General features: G+C 43.1%; 1 protein-coding gene across 2 annotated transcripts in view; it reads left to right on the top strand.

Moving 5' to 3' along the window:
* Positions 1-19,152, top strand: part of rasal1a (RAS protein activator like 1a (GAP1 like)) — a 301,463-nt gene that overhangs the window by 186,540 nt on the left and 95,771 nt on the right. For both annotated transcript variants that reach the window (XM_085961524.1, XM_085961525.1), the window contains exon 11: positions 8,911-9,064. In XM_085961524.1, the coding sequence (XP_085817650.1) occupies positions 8,911-9,064 (154 nt within the window). The remainder of the gene's footprint in view (positions 1-8,910; positions 9,065-19,152) is intronic.

The following is a 19,152-nucleotide window of genomic DNA, read 5'->3' as shown; positions in this document are numbered from 1 at the left end:
CACTAAACTCTAATGCAATAGCAAAATACTGCGGATGCTGGAAATCTGAAACAACAACAGAAAATGCTGGAAACACTCAGCAGGCCAGGCAGCATCTGTGGAGAGAGAAACAGAGAATAGACTAAACTCTGTTTCTCTCTCCACAGATGCTGTGTATTTCCAGCATTTTCTGTTTATATTTCAGATTTCCAGCATCCGCAATATTTTGCCTTTGCTTTAGATTAAACCAACTACTGTATCAGGCAACATGTTTACTTTAGCAAACAGAAAACAGAAAACATTGGCCACTTGGCCTCTCCCTAATTTTATCATTAACCCAATATATATGTATACCACCTTCATGTTCTCTAAATATACGGATACCTACATTTAGCTATATGTCACTGACTCCGCCATCGAGTTTCCTGCAACACTCTTCATCTGACATAAGATCTGGATGAGCCAAAACTGTGGTGTATGTAACCTGTTCCACCTTAAGAGAACTTAAGCCTGGTCCACCTTAAGAAAGGTACTACTTTCTTCGGCTGCTGTATACGTAATACCGGTGGTGGCCACACCGGTATATAAGCACAGTGTAATAATATTGTATTCAGTATAGTCCGACCTCCAACCAGTAAAGACCTGTTGAATTTACTCTTGTGGTCTGTGTAGTAATTCTCACTATAACACACAGACTTAACAGTGGCGACGAGTCCGATTCTTAGCCTGCTGCAGTAATTTCCACGGCGACTTCGTCCACAGACAGGATGTCGAAGAGAGGTTTCCACCCTCATCACCTACGGGAAGACACGTCGAGCGGCAGGCATCGAGCAACCGGAGTGCAGAAGACATCCTGACCTCGAAGCCTCCATCAGCGACTGTCAGCTTCTCCTACTACCTCGTGGTGGGTAAGCCGGGCAGCGACGCGACAGAAAGTCAACCGCGTTGGCTGTACAGACGGGGCTGGGAAGACGGAGGAATAAGGGCGGTGAGGTCGATCGCGACCAGAGATAAGGGCCGGGCCGCTTTCGAGCGAGAGGCGCAGCGCGGGACATCGATCGCGACCGGAGATAAGGGCCGCATTCGGGCTAAAGGCGCAGCGTCTGGGGAAACTGAAGGCGCGAGAGCCACGGTGAAGCAGAGACAGCGTCGGGGGGACGGGTGAAGACCGCCAAACGCGGGAAAACCGCCATTTTGTGGGCGGAGGACGACGGCAAGAGCGGGAAGCCGCCATCTTAGATAACATTAAAAATACGATAAATTGCTACGATGCCTAAACATGGGAACATTAATGCCTTCGACAGTGATATAGAAGACTGGGCTATGTATGTAGAATGCATACAAAACTATTGTAAGGCAAATAAAATTCCTGAGACAGATAAAGCACTAACATTACTAAACTTAATGGGTGCGAAGACATACGGGCAATTGAAACACCTGTTATCACCAGATGAACCGGCGGATAAGACGTTCGAACAGATTGTTACTGTCCTAAAAAATCATCTTAGCCCCACGCCGCTGATGCTAGCGGAACGGTTTAAATTTTACGATAGAAGACAGCGGCAAAATGAAAGCAATGCTGAATATTTGATGGAATTACGTAAGCTAGCAAAATATTGTCAGTTTGGAACGGGACTGACAGAGGCACTTCGAGATAGATTTGTGTGTGGTTTATTTAAACAGGATACACAAAGGCGACTGCTCGAGGAGAATGAGCTGTCTCTCGAGAAGGCGGTCACTATGGCAGCAGCACACGAGGCCGCAGCGAGAGGCACGGCAGTAATGCAGCTACGGCCACCGGAACTCGGTACAAACAAATTGGGTTTGAGTTCTGTCAAATGTTATCGTTGTGGAAAGACAACGCACGATCAGAACCAGTGTTGGTTTAAAAACCAAGAATGCAGAACGTGTGGCAGGTTTGGCCACATAGCTAAAGTATGCCGGTCAGGAAAGAAGACCAGCAATAAAAAGTCACCGCAAGGAAAATATGCAAAGGTACACAAGGTGACAAAGAACAGTTTGACTGAACAGAAGTCAGATTCAGACGCTAGCAGTAATGAACTGGATAGCTTAAGAATACACAACGTTGGTAAGGATACAAACCTCCAGACAATTTGGGTCACTCTTAAGATAGCAGGAGTCCAAGTAAAAATGGAATTGGACACTGGATCGGCATTGACGGTCATGAATAAGAAAGATTACAGAAGGTTATTCCAACATATTCCCTTACAGGATACGGAGATTATATTGAAAACGTACACGGGGCAAAGAGTGTACCCCGTCGGAAAAATAGAGGTAGAAGTGGTCCACAAGGGCGAAGGAAGCCAAGTAATGGACTTATATGTGCTACCTGAAGGAGGTCCACCACTACTAGGACGGGAGTGGATTAGGAAAATGAATATGGACTGGCACTCCTTGAAAGCACTAACGGTAGATTCCGGGGAAACAGCTGTCAAACCTAAACGATTGTCCAGAATATTGGATGAGGCTAAAGAGGTGTTCCAGCCGGGACTGGGAACACTGAGAGGAATTACGGCAAACATCAAGATTGATGAACATGCACAACCAAAATTTTTTAAAGCCAGACCGGTACCCTATGCAATACGACCTGCGGTTGAAGCGGAGCTGGAAGCACTAGAACATTCAGGGGTACTGTCTAAAGTAGATTGGAGTGAGTGGGCTACGCCCATTGTTCGCGTTATGAAACGTCCTGCGAACAATAAGCCAGGAGATCCAGGGAAGGTTCGCATCTGTGGAGATTTCAAGATCACCGTTAATCCGGTGCTTCACACGGTGCAGAATCCGCTTCCACAGATTGAGGATATTTTCGCTTCACTGTCTGGCGGGAAACACTTCACCAAGATAGACCTGGCGCAGGCGTACTTGCAGATGGAGGTTGAAGAAGAGTCACGCCAATACCTCATGATCAACACGCATCGAGGGTTGTACCGGTACAATAGGCTGGTTTTTGGTGTGGCATCGGCTCCAGCAATTTGGCAGAGGGCCATGGAGCAGGCATTACAGGGAATTCCAGGCACACAATGTTACCTGGACGACATTCTGATCACAGGTGATGGTGATGAACAGCATCTCGCTAACTTGGAACTGGTGCTCAACAGACTGAAAGAATATGGACTTAGGGTAAATCGGCAGAAATGTGAGTTCTTCCAGAAGCGGATCTCGTACTGTGGTCATGTCATTGACCGGGAGGGGCTTCATAAGTCTCCTGACAAGATAGCGGCAGTTGTAAAGGCTCCCGCTCTGGAGAATGTCTCTCAGTTGAGGTCGTTTCTAGGATTAATTAACTACTACCATAAATTTCTGCCAAATCTATCCACGGTGCTGCATCCGTTGAACGCTCTTTTACAGAAAGGGGTACCATGGGACTGGGGCGAAAACTGTAAGAAGGCATTTCGCAAAAGCAAAGAATTGATCACCTCAGAGGAAGTGTTGGCTCACTTCAACCCGACACTGCCTATTCGGTTGGCTTGTGATGCTTCTCCATATGGTATTGGGGCAGTACTCTCACATAAATTGCCAAATGGCACGGAAAGGCCAGTCGCGTTTGCATCCAGATCATTGACCTCCGCTGAGCGCAACTATGCACAGATCGATAGGGAGGCCCTTAGCCTTGTATGGGGAGTGAAGAAGTTTAATCATTACCTACAGGGCCAAAAATTCACACTTCCGACGGACCATCAACCGTTGGTGTCCATTTTTAACCCTAAGAAGGGTGTTTCGGTGATGACAGCACAGCGTCTCCAGAGATGGTCTCTTTTCTTAGGGGCACATCAATATCAGATAGAATTCAAAGGTACGAAACAGCATGGCAATGCTGATGGCCTGTCGCGCCTGCCACTACCTAAAGATGAAGACACGACGGAAGTTGACCCTGTTGAGTTATTTCATTCGACCATTATCGAGTGTTTACCTGTCACCAACGCAAGTATTGAAAGAGAAACCAGGAGCGACCCGACACTGTCCAGAGTCTACGAGGTGACAGTGAAAGGATGGCCAACACGGGGTGATCCTCTGTTACCGGCATTCTCGGCAAGGCGAGACCAGCTGTCCGTCTGCCATGGTACTTTGATGTACGGGACAAGAGTGATTATTCCTCCCAAGTTAAGGGAAAGAGTTTTAAAAGAACTACATGAAGGTCATCTGGGGGGAGTTAAAATGAAAAGTCTTGCTAGGGCTTACGTATGGTGGCCGGGTATTGACCAACAGATTGAGGAGTTAACGAAAAGCTGCACTGGGTGTCAAAAAGTGCAAAATGCACCTCCGATAGCACCGCTACACCCATGGGAGTGGCGTTCAGCCCCATGGCAACGCATACACATTGACTTTGCTGGTCCATTCATGGACTCCATGTTCCTAATCGCGGTGGACGCACATTCCAAATGGCCAGAAGTCATCAAGATGAATACCACTACTTCAGAAAAGACAATTGCGGTGTTAAGAACAATATTCGCAAGGAACGGATTGCCAGAACAGATCTGTTTGGACAACGGACCACAGTTTGTATCGGAAGAATTCCAACAATTCTTAAAGAAGAATGGAGTTAAACATTATACCTCTGCCCCATATCATCCGGCGACAAACGGGTTGGCTGAAAGATTTGTCCAGACATTCAAAAAGGCTATTAAGGCCATGAATGATGATCAGATTCCGCTGCAACACAAGGTCGATAAGTTCCTGATGTCATATAGAAACGCCGATCATGCCGTGACTAACCAAAGTCCTGCTATGATGTTTTATAACAGGAGGTTGCGGTCCAAGTTGGACTTGTTAAAACCAAATGTGCGGAGGGAAGTGGAAAACAAACAGTTTCGGCATATTAACAGCAAGACCACTCGAACTTTCGACGTAGGACAACCAGTGATGGCAAGGGGCTATGGAAACAACAAATGGCAGTCCGGAACAATCCGGGCCAGACAAGGACCTCTGATGTACACCGTAGATATTGGTCATAATGTGATAAGGCGTCATGCGGATCAACTGGTAGAGTCGAGAGCAAGGGTCGAACCCATGGTTGTGACAGAGACAGCTGTGGAAGACGTTCATGAACCTGAAGCATCTACCTCGGCCGAGAATGTATTTGATGATGATGACACCCAATACATTGGCAACCAACTAGAGGAGGCACCTCAACAACAAGAATCAGAGACCACTGAAAGGCGTTATCCAAGCCGAATCAGAAAGCCTCCTGAGAGACTGAACCTTTGAACTGTTATACCTGAAGTTATATATGTATATATGTTATGTTTATTTGGGGATATGACTGTTAAGCTAAAAAGGGAGGATTGTGGTGTATGTAACCTGTTCCACCTTAAGAGAACTTAAGCCTGGTCCACCTTAAGAAAGGTACTACTTTCTTTGGCTGCTGTATACGTAATACCGGTGGTGACCACACCGGTATATAAGCACAGTGTAATAATATTGTATTCAGTATAGTCCGACCTCCAACCAGTAAAGACCTGTTGAATTTACTCTTGTGGTCTGTGTAGTAATTCTCACTATAACACACAGACTTAACAAAAACTTCCTCCAGTTATTGTATAAAAGAACAGACTGAGCCCAGTCTAGTACAGGACCCCTTACAATTATCCTTCTGTATAGTGCATTATTAGGCTACTGTACATCTGAAAATATATCTGTACAGTAGTGTGAATGGGTTACTATACTTAAGACCATTTCTTGATAGATTGCTTTCTTCCCTAATTAGCCACCACCTCCAAGTTCCCCTCCAAGTTACACACCATCCTGACTTAGAAGTATATCGCCGATCCTTCATCGTCGTTGGGTCAAAATCCTGGAACTCCCTTCCTAACAGCACTGTGGGAGAACCTTCACCACACGGACTGCAGCGGTTCAAGAAGGCGGCTCGCCACCACCTTCTCAAGGGCAATTAGGGATGGGCAATAAATGCTGGCCTTGCCAGCGACACCCACATCCCATAAACGAATAAAAAAAAAATCTCAATAATTTTCAACACCCAAAACAATAATAGAAGCTCGCGCCCCAAAAGATTGCTACGAAGTCCAAACGGTCTGTGATTTATTGAATTAATGGTATTTAGAGTAACCTTGGAGGATATTGTTAATACATTATTTCACAATGAGGACTGATTACGTTGCCGATTTTCCAAAGCTTTCATATTGACTTTGAAGCAAAAAATGGGGAGAACCTCAAACAAATAAAAGTCACCTTTTATTTTGATATTTTAGAATTGCTGGCTAGCTGGGTACCATGAAATAAGATTTTATAAACAGTGCTTTGTTAATTGTGGTGTCTTTCAATGACACTATATCCACTGGTCCCATTAGCTCTCTCCAGGACTGCCGTGTAATGAGTGGATTATTCCATAAAGGCAGTATGACAGCCGATAGAAATCACAGACCACTTCCTTCACTCCCAGTCACTAGAATGTTCTATGGGCAGTGGAAATAAAATTGAATGGAGTTAATACAAAGGGCTTCCTGGTGGTACTTTGTGCTGTGGTTAAATCTCTGCCACGGTATAAATCTTAAGCCAGATAAGTAGGATGGTGTGTATTTGAAATCACAGAGGTAGCATATGGGGAGTACTGCCAGTGAGTGGTTTTAGATTTATATTGCCCTTAACTTAACATTTTTTGTACCCATATAAGTGATGAAACAGCCTGTTGCAATTTTAGACTCCAGGATATTTTAGTTTATGGAATATATTTCAGTGGATAAGCTTAGTTGTGTACAGGGGCTCTCAAGATACAATAGCAAAATGCTGCGGATGCTGGAAATCTGAAATAACAACAGAAAACGCTGGAAAAACTCAGCAGGCCAGGTAACATTCGTGGAGAGAGAAACAGAGTTAACGTTTCAGGTCGAAGACCCTTCTTCAGAACTGAGAAAAAGCAGGATACATATGCCCTCATGAATATGATGATGCACAAGAGGAAGTAAAATAACTCATAGCTGCTTGTAAATTACACCCTGTATGATTTATATGTCTGATCTGAGGAGACGGTGAGGCAGACTGCCATGTACTGTGTCTGATACCGTACATAATGTGGCACGCACTGGAGGACAGAATACCTCTATGAAACAAAGACCCATTGATTGCGGATTTGTCACAGATACTTCCAATTAATGGCAACCTCGATTTCTTCGGAGAGCATTGATTGTACCAGAAATGAAAGGCATTGGAAATTTATGCTTCGCACAAAGACGAATTGCTTAATTTGAGAAAAAAAAATAGAGAAAAGAAACTGGCTAATGCTGAGTTTGAGTGGAAAGTAGTTGCCTTTGTGTGTAGAACTAATGAAAGGATCTGCATTGTAAGCAGATTTGATTGCGTTTTTCTAATTACAAAAGAAAGAGCTTGCATTCATGTAGCACCTTTGATGGCCTCAAGATGTTCCAAAGCACTTCGCAGCCAATTAATTAATTTTGAAAGTGTTGTCACTGTAGTAGAGAAACACTATAGCCAGGCTGTAGGATATTCCAGGTTGCAGAGTTGAAGGGGAGTGTGCACGCTTGGCCAGCACATGATGTGATGCTCAGCAGTAATATCATAGGAGAAAATCCTGTCAGCAACAAAAACAACCACAACTTGCATCTATATAGTGCCTTTAACATAGCCAAATGTTTCAAGGGGCTTCATAGGAGAAAAAAACTACAAACACTCAGCCAAAGAAGGAAGGATTGGGAGGTGTTAACAAAAGATTGGTGAAAAACAAGAGTTTTACGGAGGGTCTTAAAGGAAGAGAGGGAGGTGGAGGGGTTTAAGAAGGGAGAGAGTGGGATCTAAGTGGCGAAAAACACCCAGAGAAAGGCAACTGCTCTATGAGTGACTGCTTCATATATGTCATGGAAATAAACTCATAATAAAATTGGTTTTGCACCACTAATTTTGATTGTTACAGGTTTATTAATTATCTCTATGAAATATATCAACCTATAGGTTGATTCAATAGCTGTAGTCTCCTGAAGATTTTAGTGGTTTAAAATGTTACTGTAAATCCAATTTATGTCATGCTTTAGCCCTCCAGACAGTAGATAAAAGACCCAGATGTCATAAATGCTGGTGCTTTCATTCTCAGTAAAGTAACTACTCACTATGATACTCCCTCTGATATATCACAACTGCTAATACAAAAATGGAATGCTCGTGGCTATTTCATTTATACACAACACCTTCTACATCATTTACTGTTCACTATAGCACACTTTATACACAACACCTTCTACATCATTTACTGTTCACTATAGCACACTTTATACACAACACCTTCTACATCATTTACTGTTCACTATAGCACACTTTATACACAACACCTTCTACATCATTTACTGTTCACTATAGCACACTTTATACACAACACCTTCTACATCATTTACTGTTCACTATAGCACACTTTATACACAACACCTTCTACATCATTTACTGTTCACTATAGCACACTTTCGGGCTATCCCCTGGAGACAGTTTTGCAGATATCTTTACTGTCTCCTCAGTTTCACCTCTGTGATTACCAGGTGACAGATGAATACCGATATATATACTGGTGAAACAAAACCAGATTTTAAAGAGGGGGGAGAATTCCATTATATATTGTCAAGGAGGAAAAAATAGCATGTTGGACAAAAAAAAACGTGCATTTCTATAGCGCCTTTCACGACCTCAGGACGTCCCAATGCGCTTTACAGCCAATGAAGTCCTTTTGAAGTGTAGTCACTGTGGATTGGACACAGAATTATGGCTACATTTTCCACTATGCGTAAAGTTAAAGAAAAAATATTTTTTACCAAGCTGTCATTTTATGACACTTTAATGTTTTCTTTAGCTTTACACACAGGAACCTATATTCCGAGGTTGCTGGATGCTCACCAGGAAATTAAATATTTATCAGGAGCTTGTGGTTTACTGGGAACTCTTTCTGACCTTTACCAGGTTGAGGATATGTCCCCGCTCACCATGCTGGAAGAAGTTACCACAGTGGAGAGCAGACAGGATGTGGCTGTAACACTGGTGAAGATTTTCCTGGGCCAGGGCCTGGTGGGGCCATTTCTCGACTACCTCAATATGAGAGAAGTGAACAAAACAAGTAAGTACTGAATTCAGCAAAAGACTCGGAGGTGAATTTTTCCCACAGTCTGTGAATGAGCAGGAGAATCCATTCTTTGTTTAGCTGCACAGTCTATAAGAACAAATATTTCCTTATTAGGTACAAAGGAAACAGCACTGAGTCGATACTTTGAAAGCCATTTAATAGTTTGAAAGGATAATCAGAATTACTGTAGAATGCATTGCTGTTTAAAACTTCACTCTTCCTCAGGGGGTAAATGAAAGAAAATACTGGAAGATCCCCTAAACTGCCATTTTGGAATCAGAAGCAAGTATTTACATAACTCCAACACAGCTCATTGACATCACAAGATGGCCCTGTCTCCCTGTCTCTCAGCAGCAGACAGTACATCCAGTGAAACCAAAAATGTCTTCCCATCCTGTTCAACAATTCATTTTATTTTTCCACCTTTTAATGGGAAATGAGTCATAAAAAAAGAGAAAGCACTCTTGGCGCAACCCTTGGTGTACTGGGAGCACATAATGGGAATTTGGGCACACCAGAATGATTGGAAAACCATGCCTGAACTCCCAATATATGCCCCCGGCATACGCTCCTATGAAACAATAGCCAAGGAATTTCATACCAATGTGTTAGCGTGTTTGTTACAAATATTGTAGAGTGTAATTTAAACCTACATAATTCACACACCTCCTCCTCCTCACACAGTCTCTTAGTAAAGGTTCAGCTTTACTCCCACTGCACTGTGCACTAATATAGTGAGAACCTTTTATTACAAAGGACACCAAGTAGTTTTTTTATCAGGGATTCTGGTTCAAGCCCCTCCAGTAAGATTCCAATAAACTTTTAATGGATTAGCAGAAATTTATTGTAAAGTGTTTGTAATAATGAGGTCCCACTTCAGCAGATGGGGAGAACTATGGCAACTTTATTCCTCTCATAATTTTCTTCCTTTATATTCTCTTTTTCTATGGCCCAGAATTTGCTGGAGCAGGGCATCATGGCGTGCCCGGATAGTTAGGCTTTCTCCTGCACCCTTCAGCTCAAAAATATTTTTCCCTGTAAGCCGCTGGAAGTGCGAGCTGATAACAGCACGGCGAGGGCAACAGGGCATCTGGGGCCTTGGTGAACGATGGGACCAAACACATATCTCCTTAACCAATGAGAAATAAACAGAGGAAGGATTGAAAGGGAGGGTGAATTAAAGGGGGTGAATTCAATGTCAAATCAGGTACAGAAAGAGAAATAGAGAGGGAGAGAAACATTGGATTAAGAGAGAGAGAAAAGAGACAGAAAGAAAAAGTTAAAAAAAATGTATTTAAAATTTGACATTTTTTAATGTCTCCAACAACAATTCACTACCTGAAGGAATGAGACTCCACACTTTTAATTGTTCACTTTCTGGACCAGAGAGGTTGATTATTAACAATTATCATGTCATTAAAAGGGTACTTGTGCTATTAATTACTAGTCTTAACTTTCTGTGGCAAGATTACCAGCCAATTAATGTGCAAATTCAGCAACTTCATGAAACTCACGGGGAGGTTAAGTGTGAGGTGCCGCTTTTGCAAAGTGGAGCGGCGCGCAAATCATCCAGCAATTTGTGGCAATTCGCAATTTGCAATTCATGGGGTAACTTTTCCTCGCAACATGTTGCTAACTGATTTGCAAATTAATAACGGCGTGCTTTGTTCTCACGCCATTATTTTTTCAGAAAATTCTGCCCGATATGTTTCATTCAGTCTGTTTCTCTGTTGTTATTCATTGTTCACTGTGTTTCTCTTCATTTGCAACTTGGGTCTCTATCTTTCTCTTCCACCTCTTCACTGTAAACGTTCTGTATTCGGAAGGAATCATTAAAAATGGAGTCCAGCCTATTAGCACAGCCATGGATCACGGGTACACAAGTTATACTCTTTCACTTCAGACCCCATTACAATCTGCCTTTTGCTTTGATAATAAGTGTGCATGTCTCGATAAATGTCCCATATCTGTTGGGTATTGAAGCAAAATTTATGAAAGAAAGCAAGATTTCTATTTGTATAGCACCTTATGTCATCAGAACATCTCAGAGCACTCACACCGTGAATTGTGAATGCAGTAACTATTATGTGAGTAAATGTGGCATTTTGTACCAGAAACATACCACAGACAGCAATAAGATAAATAACCAGTCCATCCGTTTTCAGCTGCTGTTGGTTGAGGGATGAATGTTGATCAGGGTCACTAGGAGAATGCGGTGCTTTTCTTTGAATAGGGATCTTTAACATCCATCAGAATAGGCAGACAGGACTTTAGTTTAAGGACTCGATCACATAATGGCACCATTGTCAATGCAGTAATTCCTCTGTAATGCATTCTAGTGTCAGCCCACATTGTGCACTTAAGTTCTGAAGTGAGGCTTCAAACCCACAACCTTCTTACTCCAACTGAGCCAAGGTAATGGTGTGGTCTGAAATATTTAGGGAGGGGGGGTGCTTGTGCTGAGAAAAGCAAAATGGTGTAAAACATTTTTCAAAGGTGCAGATTTGGCCAAACACAAATCGAGTAAGACTTTATTTATACATCAGGAGGCCTGGCCAGGGCTACTGTGAGACAATACCACTCCTTCTAAACATCAAACTTGTGCTTCATGTCTTCATTAAAAGCATAGTTTTAAACTGTAAGACTACAATTCTGCTCATCATGCCAACATCAAACTTTGACATTTAACATTGGGTACTTTTGGTAGCCATGGTTGTACCTTTTCAGATTTTGCTTCACACTAGCAATGTAGTGTAAACACAGCGTGAATCCAGAGACAGGGTCCAATGTGATACCACATCAAAGAGGAGAGAGACTCCAGTGAGGTGGTCTCACTCCACTTTGGAGTCAGTTTCGGCCTTGAGGCCCAATTTACACTCACATATTTAGCATTGGTGCAAACCAGAAGCTACTTTGCACCAATGCTGAAATGCTGAACTTGTAGTGAGAGTGTGCAGTGACATAATAACCTGTGCGGAATAACCTGTCTGATCTGGAGGCCAGTTAATCATATCAGGTTTCGACGGGTACCACAGGTTTTGTTGTTCAGTCTATCAGAATCATGTTTCCAAAGCTCTTAGTGTCATTAGCCGATGCCAAAGGAAGCAAATTGTTGTTCCAGATCATCAATTCCAATTGAAGTTATCAAAGGTTATTTCAGTGCAGAGCTGAACATGGTGTTTGTAAACTATATCAACACTTCAAATCATGTAAAGCTAACAGAAGTTTAAAAGGATCCTAATGGAATCCAAAGAAGGGATGAGTTTGTTGTCTTTTGTCCGCTCATCTTTTTGTTTGTATTTTGCTAGTAATAAATTATTGAGTGCTATGTCTTATGCACCTCATGGCATTAGATTCTTGGCACATAGCTTATTTTATATGGAACTATTATAAGCATTACTCATTAACCAGTGCAGGCTGGGTTTTGGCTCCATTTACTTTGCTTAATTATTTGTGTGCCACAATCTTTATAAAGGGCTACCTTGTTCAAGAAAAGTTTCTGTTCTTAATCCTAATGTAGTTAAAGCTGCATGCCACCCTCCTGTTGCCATGGATTTATTCTGATTGTCTTTAATTCTGATTGATTCCAGTAATATGATCAAACTCTCCGATGATTTGTTAGCATTAATACCCAAGGGTATTTTTGGCTGTAGATTCTGTGTGATTTTTTTGTGTTGGCTGTTCACAGCAGTAAAGCATGAGCTCATCTAATGTTTTTAAGGAAGCACAGTCTTCATTGTCAGGGAAAGATAAAAGCCACAACAGTGCCACCCCTGTGTCGATACAAAGATGTTATTTGTAAGTGATGTAAGAATATTTTCAGGATTCACTGGATGTTAATTATATCATCATATCACTGTCTCTGGTAAAATCTGATGAAGGTTTACCATTATCTGTTTTCAATAAAAACAGGGCCTAGCATTAAACCTTATCTTTTTCTAATATCAAGTAATGCACCAACAATGTAACAGGTAAGGTTCAATAATTTTCTATGCAATAGCAGGAATGGTCACACAATGTCAGTGTACCACAACAATTGTTGCTACGGTTGCAATTTTTCATATTATTAATTATGCAGACTGAAATGGCATGAAACTATTGGTGAGACCGCACCTGGAATACTGCATACAGTTTTGGTGTCCATACTTAAGAAAAGACATACTTGCTCTCGAGTCAGTACAAAGAAGGTTCACTCGGTTAATCCCGGGGATGAGGGGGTGGTCATATGAGGAGAGGTTGAGTAGATTGGGACTCTACTCATTGGAGTTCAGAAGAATGAGAGGCGATCTTATTGAAACATATAAGATTGTGAAGGGGCTTGATCGGGTGGATGCGGTGAGGATGTTCCCAATGATGGGTGAAACTAGAACTAGGGGGCATAATCTTAAAATAAGGGGCTGCTCTTTCAAAACTGAGATGAGGAGAAACTTCTTCACTCAGAGGGTGGTAGGTTTGTGGAATTTGCTGCCCCAGAAAGCTGTGGAAGCTACATCATTAAATAAATTTAAAACAGAAATAGATAATTCCCTTTACTTCTAGGAAACTAAGGGTTACGGGGAGCAGGCAAAAAATTGGACATGAGTCCAGGTTCGGAATGGTCATGGCCCTGTGGGTAGTGGAGTGGGCCCAGGGGCTGTGTAGCCTGGTTCTGCTCCTACTGTGTTCTAATTCTGTGTTAGATTTCAGGAGATGGTTTTATTCCTGTTTCTGGCTGGGGTGGAGATCGCCTTTACAGAAGGTAAGTACTGTAGAAAATATAGGGACAGAGGGATCTCCTGGAAGAATTTCGATCGCCTAGATGGGTCGGAGAGGAATTTCCCAGATTTTTTTCTCCCAAATTGGCCATTGGGTCTTTATCTGGTTTTTCGCTTCTCCCGGGAGATCACATGGGTTCGGGTGGATGCAGAGTGATAGAAGATTTGAGGTTAGGATCAGATCAGCCATGATCTTATTGAATGGTGGAGCAGGCTCGAGGGGCCGATTGGCCTACTCCTGCTCCTATTTCTTATGTTCTTATAAAATGCACAGTTCTGGTTTATATACATTAGAGTTGAAATCTGACCGTGGTATCCAGGGTTAAAGTGGGGTCTACCCATTTGAATATTGCTGGTGGGCACCTGTACCAGTATGGGTGGGATTTGTGTGCCCACTTGGGTGTGGCATGGGGGGTGGCGGGGGAGCAGAAGAAGCAGCATGGGCAAGCTGCACAAAGGCAGCTTCCAAGAACATTAAAATGTTGTCAATTGACCCCCTATACATAAGAACTGATTTTCCTTGATGTAGTCCTTGGTTGTCCTCCCTGGACCTAGACAATTAAGAAAACCAGAAAACTGTGTGCAAAGGAGGCAGGAGCCATGGGATTTCTTGAAGCCCCACCTTGTCATAATGTCCTGGGCCTTCTGGGGGGGTTGATGTGACCTGTGCCCACCTCAGGCCCCGATGCCCCAGCAGAAACTGCATGGGTAGAATTGAGAAATACCAAGGGGCAGAAAACGTTAGTGGGAGTGGTATATAGACCTCCAAACAGTAAGGCGGAGGTTGGGGATGGCATTAAAAGGGAAATTAAAGAAGCGTGCAATAAGGGCACAGCAGTCATCATGGGTGACTTTAATCTACATATAGATTGGGCTAACCAAATTAGTAACAATACCGTGGAGGAGGAATTCCTGGAGTGTTTACGGGATGGTTTCCTGGACCAATATGTCGAAGAACCAACCAGAGATCAGGCAATCTTAGACTGGGTATTATGTAACGAGAAAGGATTAATTAGCAATCTTGTTGTACGAGGCCCCTTGGGTCGGAGCGATCATAATATGATCGAATTCTTCATTAAGATGGAGAATGAAGTAGTCGACTCAGAGACTAGGGTCCTAAATTTAAATAAAGGAAACTACAATGGTCTGAGGCGCGAGTTGGGTAGGATTGATTGGGGAATGTCACTCAAAGGGTTGATGGTGGATAGGCAATGGCAAACATTCAAAGACCGAATGGATGAACTACAGAATTTGTTCATCCCAGTTTGGCATAAAAATAAAACAAAAAAGGTGACTCAACCGTGGCTAACAAGGGAAATTAGGGATAGCATAAGATCCAAGGAGAGGACATATAAATTGGCCAGAAAAAGCAATAATCCTGAGGATTGGGAGCAATTTAGGATTCAACAAAGGAGGACAAAGGGATTAATTAAGAAGGGGAAAATAGAATATGAGAGTAAGCTTGCAGGGAACAGAAAAACTGACTGTAAAAGCTTTTATAGATATGTGAAGAGAAAAAGATTGGTGAAGTCAAGCGTAGGTCCTTTGCAGTCAGAATCAGCTGAATTTATAATGGGGAACAAAGAAATGGCAGACCAACTAAATACATATTTTGGTTCTGTCTTCACAAAGGAGGACACAAATAACCTCCCAGAGATGCTGAGGAACATAGGGTCTGGTGAAAGGGAGGAACTGAAAGAAATCAGTATTTGTAGGGAAATGGTGTTAGGGAATTTGATGGGATTGAAGACCGATAAATCCCCAGGTCCTGATAATCTACATCCTAGGGTACTTAAGGAAATGGCCCTAGAAATAGTAGATGCATTGCTGATCATCTTCCAACATTCGATGGAATCTGGAACAGTACCCATGGATTGGAGGGTAGCTAATGTTACCCCACTATTCAAAAAAGGTGGTAGAGAGAAAACGGGGGAATTATAGACCGGTAAGCCTGACATCGGTAGTGGGGAAAATGCCAGAGTCCATTATAAAAGATGTAATAGCAGAGCACTTGGAAAACAGTGACAGGATCGGACAAAGTCAACATGGATTCACAAAAGGTAAATCGTGCTTGACTAATCTACTGGAATTTTTTGAGGATGTAACTGGTAAAATAGATAAGGGAGAACCAGTGGATGTGGTGTATCTGGACTTTCAGAAGGCCTTCGATAAGGTCCCGCATAAGAGGTTAGCATGTAAAGTTAAGACACATGGGATTGGGGGCAAGGTATTGACTTGGATAGAGAACTGGTTGGCAGACAGAAAGCAAAGAGTTGGAATAAACGGGTCTTTTTCCGAGTGGCAGGCAGTGATTAGTGGGGTACCGCAGGGATCGGTCCTTGGACCCCAGCTATTCACAATATATATTAATGATCTAGACAAGGGAACTAGATGTAATATCTCCAAATTTGCAGACGACACAAAGCTGAGTGGGCGTGTGTGCTGTGAGGAGGATGTTGAGAAACTTCAGGATGCTTTGGACATGTTGGGTGATTGGGCAGAAACATGGCAGATGCAATATAACATGGGTAAATGTGAGGTTGTCCACTTTGGTGGCAAAAACAGGAAGGCAGATTATTATCTAAATGGCAATAGATTGGGAGAAGGGGAAGTGCAACGAGACCTGGGTGTCCTTGTGCACCAGTCGCTGAAGGTAAGCATGCAGGTGCAGCAGGCGGTTAAGAAGGCAAATGGTATGTTGGCCTTCGTAGCGAGAGGGTTTGAGTACAGGAACAAGGATGTCTTGCTGCAGTTGTACAGGGCCTTGGTGAGACCACATCTTGAATATTGTGTGCAGTTTTGGTTGCCTTATCTGAGGAAGGATGTTCTTGCCATGGAGGGAGTTCAGCGAAGATTCACCAGGCTGATACCTGGGATGGCAGGAATGACGTATGAGGAGAGATTGGGTCGATTGGGCTTGTACTCGCTGGAGTTTAGAAGAATGAGAGGTGATCTCATTGAAACTTATAAAATTCTGACAGGACTGGTCAGACTAGATGCAGGAAGGATGTTCCCGATGGTCGGGGAGTCCAGAACCAGGGGACACAGTCTAAGGATAAAGGGTAGGCCATTTAGGACAGAAATGAGGAGGAATTTCTTCACCCAGAGAGTGGTGAACCTGTGGAACTCTCTACCACAGAAGGTGGTGGAGGCCAGTTCATTAAATATATTCAAGAAGGAGTTGGATATATTTCTTAAGGCTCGAGGGATCAAGGGGTACTCTTTTTGTTTGGACCCAAAAAAAAAACCCAATTGGACTGTAAATAAACAAAAGTTCAACTAAAACTTAACAAATCAAATTAAAATTTGGTTTCCCGGGTTGATAATGCAGGGATCAAGGGGCATGGGGAGAAAGCAGGGACAGGGTACTGAATTTGGATGATCAGCCATGATCGAATTGAATGGCGGAGCAGGCTCGAGGGGCCGAATGGCGTACTCCTGCTCCTATCTTCTATGTTTCTACGTTTCTATGTTTAAACTTGGCTCAGCTGCTCTTGTGTGTGAAAAGTCAGTGTTTATGGATCCTCCTCAATTTTCCACCCTCTTTCACCAGCTTTACCCTCATATTGTTCCCCAAGTCCCAAGGAAACTCAGGGCCATTCTATTAATTATGTATATTTTATGGGCTGGCACTTCCTTATAAAATGATATCTGTGTCTTTAAATTAGTTCTGGAAAACCATTGTATTGATTTAGTCAATATATAGAACATCAAGTCCTATAGACAGTAAAATTAGCAATCATGTCTGAGAATAGGATGAGCATGAACCTGAGCTTTGGACTTGGTTCACTCCACATGTTGTGTTTTCCCGCGTGCTTGTGATTGCTGGGGTTTTGAAAGGTGGCGGTGCTGTAATAGAAATGGGATGGTGCTGGTGCATCATTTACCACTTCAAGGGGTGTTTTTATCCACAGCGCCAAAGGCAGAGAGGCAGCCAGCAGCAAACAAGGGTGGTTGCATGTTTCCATTTATAGCAGGAGGATGGTTGAGTTCCCAATGCTATTCCTTCCTATTTCTCATCTACATGCTGCCCCTTGCCAAAAAAAACATCAATTTCCAGCGCTACCTCACTACCACTTCTCTCGGCCCCTCCACGGTCTCTAAATTGTCAGGCTGCTTGTCCGACATCCAGTTCTGGATGAGAAGAAATTTTCTCCAATTAAATATTGGGAAGACCGAAGCCATTGTTTTCGGTCCCCGCCACGAACTCCGTTCCCTAGCCACTGACTCCATCCCTCTCTTTAACATTTGCTTGAGGCTGATCCACACTGTTCGCAACCATGGTGTCATATTTGACCCTGAAATGAGCTTCTGACCACATATCCGCGGCATAACTAAGAACGTCTATTTCCACCTCCGTAACATCGCCCGTCTCCGCCCTTGCCTCAGTTCATCCGCTGCTGAAACCCTCATCCATGCCTTTGTTACCTCTAGAGTTGACTATTCCAATGCACTCCTGGCTGGCCTCCCACATTCTACCCTACGTAAACTTGAGGTCATCCAAAACTCGGCTGCCTGTGTCTTAACTCCCACCAAGTCCCGTTCACCCATCACCCCTGTGCTCGCTGACCTACATTGGCTCCCGGCTATACAACGCCTCGATTTCAGAATTCTCATCCTTGTTTTCAAATCCCTCCATGGCCTCGCCCCTCCCTATCTCTATAATCTCCTCCAGCCCACAACCCCCTGAGATATCTGCGCTCCTCTAATTCTGCCCTCTTGAGCATCCCTGATTATAATTGCTCAACTATTGGTGGCCGTGCCTTCGGTTGACTAGGTCCTAAGCTCTGGAATTCCCTGTCTAAACTCTCCGCCTCTCTACCTCTCTTTCCTCCTTTAAGACGCTCCTTTAAACCTACCTCTTTGACCAAGCTTTTGGTCACCTGCCCTCATTTCTCCTTATGTAGCTCGGTGTCAAATTTTTTGTCTTATAATACTCCTGTGAAGCACCTTGGGACATTTTACTATGTTAAAGGCGCTATATAAATGCAGGTTGTTGTTGTTATTGTCATTGCTGGCCTGTATAAAAGTAAAGTTGTGACTGTGACTTTTAAACAACTGCATGTGCAAAGTCTTTCACATCTGCAATAGTTTTTGTGTTACTGTTAGTGATCCGAAGTCCACCACACAGTTCTTTGTTTTTGTCAGCCGGGTGTCTGATGTGCATGAAAACAGATCACCAAGTCCACCAACCAGATTACTGAGAAATCCACAAAGGGAGAGTTTCCGTTTACCAGAAGTGGAGTGCACACGCGCTCTCCCAGTAGAGAGCCACCAGAGAGCTTAGGCACAGATTGGTAAGAATCAAGGTTTAGGTACTCTCAAGTC

This window comes from Somniosus microcephalus, chromosome 19, assembly GCF_052327205.1.
Source record: "Somniosus microcephalus isolate GS21.2 chromosome 19, FLI_Smic_1.0, whole genome shotgun sequence".
Lineage (NCBI taxonomy): Eukaryota > Metazoa > Chordata > Chondrichthyes > Squaliformes > Somniosidae > Somniosus > Somniosus microcephalus.
Note: the sequence above shows the minus strand (reverse complement) of the source record. Positions and strands in the feature narration are given on the sequence as shown.